The sequence below is a fragment of the Schistocerca piceifrons genome, chromosome 5, assembly GCF_021461385.2.
Source record: "Schistocerca piceifrons isolate TAMUIC-IGC-003096 chromosome 5, iqSchPice1.1, whole genome shotgun sequence".
In the NCBI taxonomy this organism is placed as follows: domain Eukaryota; kingdom Metazoa; phylum Arthropoda; class Insecta; order Orthoptera; family Acrididae; genus Schistocerca; species Schistocerca piceifrons.
This window is the reverse complement of record NC_060142.1, coordinates 177,028,415-177,039,305: the sequence shown is the minus strand read 5'-3', so window position 1 is coordinate 177,039,305 and position 10,891 is coordinate 177,028,415. Positions and strand designations below refer to the sequence as shown.

Below are 10,891 nucleotides of genomic sequence, written 5' to 3'. Positions count from 1 at the left end.
ATATAGTTTTGTAGACAAAGTCTGATATCTGACCTCAGCTTCAATCACGTCAATGGGGTGACTAAAACTACTAAAACAGAGAAAAGCATACGATTAAATAAAACATATATTCATTTTAACATATACAATATGAATTACACTTACGTAAAATTATAGGTAAATAACTGCAGATAATTCGCAAATGAGAGCGACTTATTAATTCTGCGCCTCTTTTCCGCAAATAAGTATCAATATGGCTAACTGTGGAGCCACACAAAATATTACGTCTATCTAGGACAACGAATGACATAAGAGTGTGGGTGCCTACAGGCTGCGACAAGAGAGCGGTGTTAATTCTTTTATTTTGGTTTCTCTTGTCTTAAAAAATACATATCATCTAAGTTCAGTAAATTAAATATCGTCTGTGCTCGAGTGCAAATGGTTCCTTAAAATATACCACTGAATGTAATTCAGCATTCAGATGTGGTATAGAAACAATGAGATGCGCGAAAAACTTCCGAATCATGTATGACGCTTAAATTTATTACTACTTTGCTATCAACTGTATTCGCAAAAAAATTCGCAGATAGTATCCCCATATATCGCTGAATCTAACTACAAAATTATTTCATTGTGCGACAACAGTTCAAGAGATATGACATCATAAACGTTAATTAGTATCCCAGACGCTGCGTGCCACGGGCATGGACGTTCAGCTACAAATAACGCCAAATTTCTCCATTAGTACATTAAATTGACAACATGGCTAACGCCAAATTTCTCCATTAGTACATTAAATTGACAACATGGCATGTGTTGTTTTTATGTATGTAGCTTTTTTACTCTATGTATGTGTTTTGATGGAGTTTCACTGATGACTGAAAATGACTATGAAGCTGAAATTGGCCCATTGAAAATCAAAATGGAAACTGTACTTTCCATAATGAGCAATGCTTACATCTATATTGAGTTAGTGGATCCATGTGAAAACAAAATTGGATTCTAGAATAAAAGTTTTAAAAAATCAAATCCACATTTATAGCACTTGCAAGAAATGACACTAATTTGTGCCCACAAGTTTCAGTCTTGTTATTCAGTTGTTCTTAATTCAAATGAACAATGAATTATTGTAATCAAGACTACAATTAGGGTCAGTTTTATAAATATTAGATAGTTTTATCATGACATCTGCATACAAATCGTGAGCAGATGAAAACGAATAACAAGTCCCATGTGTTAGTACCTAATTCTGCACTTGCTTTAAAATTTTAGAAGTGCAGTTTTTAGTCTGACACTATGAAAACTGTAACACCTCCTTTTAATGAAGTAGCAAACAAAGCAAATTTTTCTCATCTCGTAGGTGCACATTTTGATGACAAATTATAAAATGTTACAGTAGACTATTTTTAAAATCTACTTTCCATTTATATAGGAAAACACATTTATTTCAGTTCATTCATAACATCTTCACCCTCCTCTCATTAAACATTTGAACTAATAAATATAGAGCTCCGAGTCAAAGTAGGGACAGTGGACGTCAATGATAAACTCAGCATTTTAAAGTGCCTGCTGATCATCTATTTGTAAGAGTGTCAACGTTTAATATCTACTAATCCATTTGATAATGGAATTATTTAGAGAGTTTGAGTGAGGATGATAATTTCCATCGAAGGACTCAGTCTTTAATTTGTATCATTGCGGATGACCTGGCGTCTGGATAGGAATCTCGTGAACTGTTTAGTTCAAGTTTTTGAAGTTCAGGTTACGTATTTACCACAGCCAATTTGTGCTCGTAAGTGAAACGTAACGGGCCATTAGATATTGGTCTTGCTTGTAATCCAGGAGCGCAGACTGCCCACACTGGCGTAGACGGAGCCCGCTTTCTCGCAGTAGCCGCTCATCTTCCACGAGACGATGCCGATCTGCGTACCTCCGCTGACCAGGGGGCCTCCGGAGTCCCCACCGCAAGCCGCCTTCCCCGCCTCTCCGGCGCAGATCATGCGCTCAGACACGTGGGACAGATCTCTCACTTCGCTTATCGAGTTGATGATGCTCTGGCACGTCTCCTGTCGATGACGTTGACGTCGACTTTCTGCAGCACGTCTGGTAGAGGACCGTTGGTTATAAGCACGCCCCAACCGGTCAGTGTGGCAGCAAGACCCCCTGGTGGGTCGTAGTCTGCAGCAGGCAGGCCGATTGTCTGGACGTTATCTCCCAATGGAAATGACCCAGAGATCTTGGAAACGAGAACAAAATGAGAAGGTCAATATCGGTCACGTTAGCCGTCAGAAAATGCTAAGTATGCAATGTGTTCTTTGGAAACAGCTAACTGCAGAGATTCGACAAATTGATATAATCTTCTTGAGCAAACATGTTACTTCTGTACCTTTTTTCTCAACTGTCTATTAATGGAACAATGCTGTCTTACATTCACGAAACTACAGAAGTACACATTGCTACATGGCTGTGTTAAGTGATGAGAGTCAGATTTTGCCTTGCCATCAGAGGTGATCCTCTACGAGAACTACAGCTACCTGTTTATGTTAGCCTGTGAATACATGAAAAAATTCGAAATATTGCTCAAGACATAGTTCCAGTTATGAAACTTCCTGGCAGATTAAAACTGTGTGCCTGACCGAGAGCCGAACTCGTGACCTTTGCCTTTCGCGGGCAAGTGCTCTACCATCTGTGCTATCCAAGCACGACTCACGCCCCGTCCCCAAAGCTTAATCACCGAAGCTCTCCTGCGAACCATGCAGAACTAGCACTCCTGAAAGAAAGGATATTGCGGAGACATGGCACAGCCACAGTCTGGGGGATGTTTAGAGAATGAGGTTTTCACTCAGCAGCGGAGAGTGAGGTGATATGAAACTTCCTGGCAGATTAAAACTGCATGCCGGACCCGGACCAAGAGTCGAACTCGGGACCTTTGCCTTTCACGGGCAAGTGGTAGAGCACTTGCCCGCGAAAGGCAAAGGTCCCAGTTCGAGTCTTGGTCCGGCACACAGTTTTAATCTGCCAGGAAGTTTCATACCAGCGCACACTCCACTGCAGAGTGAAAATCTCATTCTGGATACTTCCAGTTTTCTAATAACACTTACGCATATACATCGTTTGCATATACCAGGCTGATTCGATAAGGCTCTTACCACTATGGGACTTAACATCTTAGGTCATCAGTCCCCTAGAACATAGTACTACTTAAACCTAACTAACCTAAGGACATCATACACATCCATGCGCGAGGCAGGATTGGAACCTACGATCGTAGCAGTCACGCGGTTCCTGACTGAAGCGCCTAGAACCGGTCGGGATTTGATAAGGGATCACTCCTGCACACTCGAATGTCTCTGAATTACAACAGAAATTTTCTTTTCTTTTTTTGTGGCGATCGACAGAGAGAACGTGTTTTGTGAATGAAGATATGACCCAGGTAGGTTGTATATCTTTTATATATATGCGATTGGCCAAATTCGATCTTTAATCCTTACTCATTTTTAAGCCCATATGTTAATATTTCGGCATCATTTTACATTATATCGATGGAACAGGTTGACGGAAATACATCTCATTGCTATATGTCGCACAAATCAGTATGCTTCTGTATATAGTTACGTCTTTTAGACGACATAAACTGAAAGATGACTTTGTGTTTTTGACGGCTAAGAGAGGTAACGACGTGTAATAGTTGTTTCTGTGCCACATAAGAACAGAAGTAAGATGTAATCCTGTCGACATATATCATCAGTATATTACAACGTAAAATGAAGCTGGGAGCCGGCCGAAGTGGCCGTGCGGTTAGAGGCGCTGCAGTCTGGAACCGCAAGACCGCTACGGTCGCAGGTTCCAATCCTGCCTCGGGCATGGATGTTTGTGATGTCCTTAGGTTAGTTAGGTTTAACTAGTTCTAAGTTCTAGGGGACTAATGACCTCAGCAGTTGAGTCCCATAGTGCTCAGAGCCATTTGAACCATTTTTTGAATGAAGCTGGAAGCTTAAGATACGTGCTTGAAAAGGAGCAAAGGTCGAATCTAGCGAATCACAAAGATAATAAAAAAAAATATACAGCTTATCTGGACCATGTTTTCATTCACAAAATAAATATAAGTCATATTTCATGTATGTGTCAACTGTCTGCCACATGAACAAAGGCACTGCCGGCGTGGGATAGCTTGAGTGCCTCGACGATACAACCATATCGTAAGTGCAACCACAGCAGAGGGGTATCTGTGGAGAGGTTAGAAAAACATGTAGTTCCTGAAGATGGGCAGGATCTTTTCAGTACCTGCAGGGACAACAGTCTGGGTGATTGACTGATCTCGTTTTCTAACGTCTTCCAACATGGCCTTGATGTGCTAGTACTCTGAACAGTTAAAGGCAAGGACGGGCAGCTTTACTGGAAGTATTCTTTGTGTTAAATTATTCCGGAGATGGAATACTCTCCCATTCGGATCTCCAGACAGGGACTACTCAGGAAGATGTCCTCTTCAGACAAAGCAAAACTGGAATTCTGCAGATGGAATGTAGACTGTTAGATCCGTTAATCGGGTAGGCTACTAAGGGCAACATACTGAACGCATTATCGTAGCCAAGTCAGACACAAAGCCAACACCCCTCACAGTAGTACAAGTTTATATGCAATTGTCTCCGCAGATGACAATGGGACTGAATGAACGTATGAGGAAATAATGGAAATTATTCAGACAGGTAAGATGTATAACTGCAACTCGGTAGCTGGAACAAAAAAATTAGTCCTAGAATATGTACTGGGGGAAACGTATCAAAGAGAAAACAGGAAAATAGCCTCAGACTTCAAAAAGAATGTAATAATTTCAATCCGAAATAATACAGAAGCTGACGAATGTAAATATTATCGAACTATCAGTTTAACAAGTCATGCTTGCAAAATAATGACACGAAGTATTTAACGAAGAATAGAAGAACTGGTAGAAGCCAACCGTTGGAGAGATTGATTTAGGTTCAGAAGAATTTTGGGACATGAGGTACGACAACGTACCTTAGAAAACAGGGTCAGGTAAGGCAAACCTATGTTATTAGCATTTGTAGACTTGGACAAAGCTTTCAGTAATGTTAACTGGAATATACTCTTTCAAATTCTTAAGGTAGCACAGGAGCGAGAGGTTATTAGTACAATAACCAGACAGCATTTAAAATGGTTCACATGGCTCTGAGCACTATGGGACTTAACTTCTGTGGTCATCAGTCCCCTAGAACTTAGAACTACTTAAACCTAACTAACCTAAGGACATCACACACATCCATGCCCGAGGCAGGATTCGAACCTGCGACCGTAGCAGTCGCACGGTTCCGGACTGAGCGCCTTAACCGCGAGACCACCGCGGCCGGCCAGCATTTAAAAGAATTGAGGTGTGTGAAAGAGAAGCAGTGGTTGAGAAGCTGGTGAGGCACTGCTGCAGCATTTTCAGATTTTATTCAATCTGTACACTGACCAACCAGTAAAGGAAACCAAAGAAAAGTTTGGTGAAAGAATTCTATTTCAGTGAGAAGAAATAAGAATTTTGAAGTTTGCCGATGCTTTCATGTCTGGTCAGCCTTGCTTGCAACATCCTTTGGCTACTTACGGCTAAATATATCAATAGCAGGTGGAAAACGATCGTTGTGTTGTATGACGTCGGCCATTGTCCCGGTCCTAATAGGCTCCACAGACTGTAAGCTTTAGTTCCATTTTAGTTGGTGCACGGATGCAGCAAACAGTCACGCAATATGTCTATTAGGTTATTAGAAAAGTGGTACAGTCACACTAAGATTTCATGACGTGAAACGATTACAGTCAGTGCCAAACAGTAGTCAGATAAATTTAACTTTATGTTAAAAACCCATGGGGTAATAATGATTGAGAAAATATTCATACACTGCTTAGTTTTTGAATAGCAAGGCAATTCGTCTGAGGGAGGGCAGAGATGTTCCAACGTCCGTGTACCACACAGAAAGATTCTTGACGCATGTCTGTTAAGGGGAAGAGTATTTTCAAACAACATATTCGATAACAGTTAATCAGTTTTCCAGAAATTAATACATTACATACCAGAAATGCGGTTCAGGTGATAACAAGTTCAGTAGTGCTGTTTATCCTACAGGGTGCTCTTCGTATTGCTTTACAAAACGTGTAAATCTACAAAGATGTCACTACTGATCTTAGTGCGGAGGTTAGCTTACCGCCGAATGCAAGACATTGAGATGGATTGCTTGAGTTACAAAAGTCACCAGACATTTATGGTAACTTTACTTCAGGTACTAGGAATTAAACTTATCTATTTTTTATCGTAAATTATCTCTAAAGTAACGTGTATTGTCAGGTCCTGGCTCCAATTTGATTGTATCAAGAAAGTGTAAAAATCAGAACAGAGGAAGACATTGGGGTCGGTGACATGAAACCAATAAAGTTTTTCTCAGCCTTATCTTGGAGGGTTTCTCATACTTAGAAGTGGAATAACGTAGAGAAGCGTAACAGCTAATTTCAGTTGAATCATCTTCTACTTGTAGACGGCGGTCTACTGTTTCCATAAGAGCTTCTACAAACAATTGATGATGTTAGTGAAGAATATAAGAGAATATTTTTTGATATTAGCTGCATGCTCCCCAGCGCATTTTATAACAATTGAGTTGAAAGAAAGTGAGTCAACATTAACAATGAACTAAATGATACAGGCGAGGAATTCTATAAATATTAACATGGAAAAGTGATTAGAAGGACACTGAAACATGTGATTAGTGAAAAGGATAATATTGTCGACATTTCTTTTTTCATGAGGGGGGGGGGGGGGTGATCGGGTATGTGATAAGAATGGAATGTATCATGATAACTTTCATGAAATTAAACTGGAGATGAGTTGAACATTTTTCTACACGGTAGAAATATTGCTGTATGAATATTTTTGGAAAATATCAGATAACGTAGAGCAAGGTCCAATGGAGAGCTCAGGTGGTACATACATGGTTGCTAATGCTTCAAATAATAACGAAGAATGGTTAGAGGTAAAGCTGAAACATGCGGCCGTGAAAGCCTTTATTGTATGGTTAGATGTAAACATCTCGTGGATGGCAGAACATTACAGACGGATAGCTAGCTCGGCTGGAGCAGGCTAGGGTAAGGAGGATAAGGAAGTGAAACTACGTGGACTTGGATTAGTGGGAGAGCACTTACTAGTAGCCAATTTACAGTTAGTGGTACAGTCCTTTCAGGAGATATATATATATATATATATATATATATATATATATATATATATATATATCCTAAATAAAAGTCTCCTGCCTTGTCTATAGCGTTATCATCCTTGGATACATTTCAAGAAGTCTGGAACGTTTCTCTGTGTACCTGCGACCACTATTTTCTGACCATGGATGATACTCCTACAGCACTACTTAAATAATGCATAAAACGAAAGGAACTAACAATCATACTGAAATAGTGATAATTTGTACTTTTCAGTTTGTGCAATGTAAATCATCTTTATTAAATGATTATAGGTTTACGAGTAAATAGTTACTGACCTATATTCCATATCTCATGAAACATCTTATGTAATTACAAGGACCATCACTGTGGTGTCGAACGACTTCGCGGATTATCGTATTTCTCATTTGTTGTTTATAGACAAGGGATATATCTAGAGGTTCGTATGAGGCCCAAGAGCATCTTCTCAATCTCTACACATCCCCATGGGAAAACACTGTAATAATGGTACAGGGCTAGGATAAACCTTTAGGACACTCAACAGACATTGTCCCACGGATGAAATCATAGTTCTGTTTGGACAAACTGCAAGGGGTGACCTGGACGATATTTTCGAACTCTCCGTCCTGGATTCCACCAGCAGACAGCAAATGTGTACTAACGTTAGGCTGTAGACCCCTACGTGAAGATGCCTACGAGTATGTTATGTCCTATAAGGCGTAAGTAGAGTAACGGAGGTATATAGCAGATTTTGACTTTTAGCCCCTGCCCCTCTTTTCCTACCTCCACAGTAGACATCACACCATTTTTTTAAATTCTAACTGCTACTTAGCTTCATCATTTGTTTTGTATGATACAATGCAAAACATTCCAAACATACAGTCCAAAATCACACTTCTTCCTTTTTAATTTTTTCATTGGCGATCAAGGCAAGACAAAATCAGACAACTAAAGAACGCAAAATCGCATCCTTACCGTACGCATTGGCTTATTTGGCATTAGCAGAGTGACGTGAACTGGACGACGAAGATAAGAGTCAAGTGTGATTGTAAAATGGTGAGATCGGTGTTACGGAAAGTCTCCTCACATTATCCTTCCAAATATTTCCACTCCAGCCCACTTCTGTGCCCTCCTTTCCTTCCATTCTTCTTCTTCTTTCCCCTCCTGCTTCACCTCTCTGTTCCCATTTTCGTTGCCCTTCTTGGTGTTTTCGCTCACGCATAATAATGCATTACTATGGAAAAGACGTCCTGTGCACGTGCTATGGCTGCAGTAGCGAAGCTGCATAACGATTCCCGCCTCTAAACTATACACATTTGTAGTTGTAGCTCTCCGACTTGTTATCACACTCGTAATGGACCTTGAGTGACACCAAGGAAGCATGTGATATCACCAAACACAACTGAATATAAGTCAGTTTCATGAGCGTCGTAAACTTCGTACATCTACATGATTACTCTGCAATTCACATTTAAGTGCTTGGCAGAGGGTTCATCGAACCACAATCATACTATCTCTCTACCGTTCCACTCCCGAATAGCGCGCGGGAAAAACGAACACCTAAACCTTTCTGTTCGAGCTCTGATATCTCTTATTTTATTTTGATGATCATTCCTACCTATGTAGGTTGGGCTCAAAAAAGTATTTTCGCGTTCGGAAGAGAAAGTTGGTGACTGAAATTTCGTAAATAGATCTCGCCGCGACGAAAAACGTCTTTGCTTTAAAGACTTCCATCCCAACTCGCATATCATATCTGCTACACTCTCCCCCCTATTACGTGATAATACAAAACGAGCTGCCCATTTTTGCACCCTTTCGATGTCCTCCGTCAATCCCACCTGGTAAGGATCCAACACCGCGCAGCAATATTCCAACATTATTAAACACTTTCATTTCAAGGAAGCTACGTGCTGCCCGATTCATTAATTCATTGAGGTGTACTGTAAGTGGATCAACATATCAGTGCTGGTTCAAAATGGCTCTGAGCACTGTGGGACTTAACTTAGGAGGTAATCAGTCCCCTAGAACTTTGAAATACTTAATCCTAAATAACCTAAGGACATCACACACATCCATGCCCGAGGCAGGAATCGAACCTGCGACCGTAGCAGTCGCGCGGTTCCAGACTGTAGCGCCTAGAACCGCTCGGCCACTCGGGACGGCTATCAGTGCTGTCTAATAATGATGTCAGGAAATACGAGCGACTCACCTGCACGACTCCAATGTCGTAGTCCAGAGTGTAGGTATTGTACTGCTCATGTGCGATAGCAGTGAGAGCTTCATGGACTGTGCCGCCGGTGTCTCGTGTGGAAGTACCAGCCCGAAAGCTCAGTATGTCGGTTGTGACGCCTTCGAGACAGTGTCCAGCCGTCAGCACCCAGTTTGCACCGATGACTGACGCACAGCAGTAGAATTCACCGCTGACCATCAGCTGCAGCGAGTAGGGGTAGTCGGAAATGTTGGCATCACTGCCACCGACTACTCGGTCATGAGCTGTGCGCCAGTGCCTGCTTCCGCTGGGTAACGCCAGGCACTCCGCCACGAGGCACAAGACTAGTGCAGAGGCTGCACGAAGCATGGCGGGTGGCAAGTACAGCATACCCTTCCCTTTAGCCGACATATATAGTACCAGACTGAATGATTTATTATCAGTTCTCTCGAACTGTAATTTCCCGAAGCCCTAGAACATGAACAAAGTTCTCTTACTCAACCGATCACATCGTGTCGAGTGAAAATATATCAAGATCTTATCTTATTGCTACTTTATATGTAAGTAGTTTCACATCCGACACTCGGTTCTAAATTGGACTCATTCCTTTCTGAAAAAGTAAATGAAGACTTATACGATTTACATCAGCAGAGAAGGTCGATTATAGATAAGATATAGGTGACAGCGCCTTCTGATGGTTCACTTCAGGGTTAAAATGGTTTATAGTGCCGAAGAATTTCTAATGGACACTCGAACTACTTCACTGGTAGAGAAGTGTTATTAATATCACCTGTTAACTTGCCTGTGAGTCCACTGAAAAAATTGATTATTTGCTTTTCATCTTAAATCGATCTTTACAGTTTTTGATCATAATGGTTGTGAAAACAAATTGACTGGACAACAGAAAATTGCTTAAAAATCAACTAAAAGACCTCTCATTGTGCGCCCACACGCATGTTTCGGTTGCTTTCACACGTCCATGTTGTCAAGATTCTCAGAAGCATACATTATAGAACTACTTTTAAAGCTGACAGCCCTATTAGAAGATAAGCTTTCCGATGCTGTTAAGTTTCCTTTGTATACCTTTGATTTTTGAACACTGTTTTATTTATAAACATTTCTCTACTTTGAGTGCTGGTATTGTTATTCTCGAGACATATTATATCTGTAATTTGTTTTAACGTGGGGAAGTCAGCTACTGTGAAGTTCTATTGCTATGAACATATTCCGGCTTTACTATAAGACAATCACTGTTAGCAGTTAATTCAATGAGAGCAGCCAAAGCGAGAATGTGGGTCCTTGAGGAAATTATGACGCCGGAATGAGAGAGAGAAACCAGAGATAGAAGAGAGAAAATGAGGAACGTCTAAACCAAGAAAATGTGAATATTACACAAATGGAAAGTATTACAAAAATCAAAGGCGAGTCATACATCAAAGGTAACTTGGAAGTGAATTTCCCAACCCAAGAATTGTTTATTTTATA

The 10,891-nt window shown here is 40.8% G+C and overlaps 1 protein-coding gene across 1 annotated transcript; it reads right to left on the bottom strand.

The window, feature by feature from the left end:
* Nucleotides 1-2,014: 2,014 nt before the first annotated feature.
* LOC124798856 (trypsin delta-like) lies at nt 2,015-9,775 on the bottom strand. The gene is made up of 2 exons (XM_047262388.1): nt 9,407-9,775; nt 2,015-2,215 (listed from the first exon to the last, which is right to left on the bottom strand). The coding sequence occupies exons 1-2, from the start codon at nt 9,773-9,775 to the stop codon at nt 2,015-2,017; spliced, it is 570 nt and encodes a 189-aa protein (XP_047118344.1).
* Nucleotides 9,776-10,891: the final 1,116 nt, after the last annotated feature.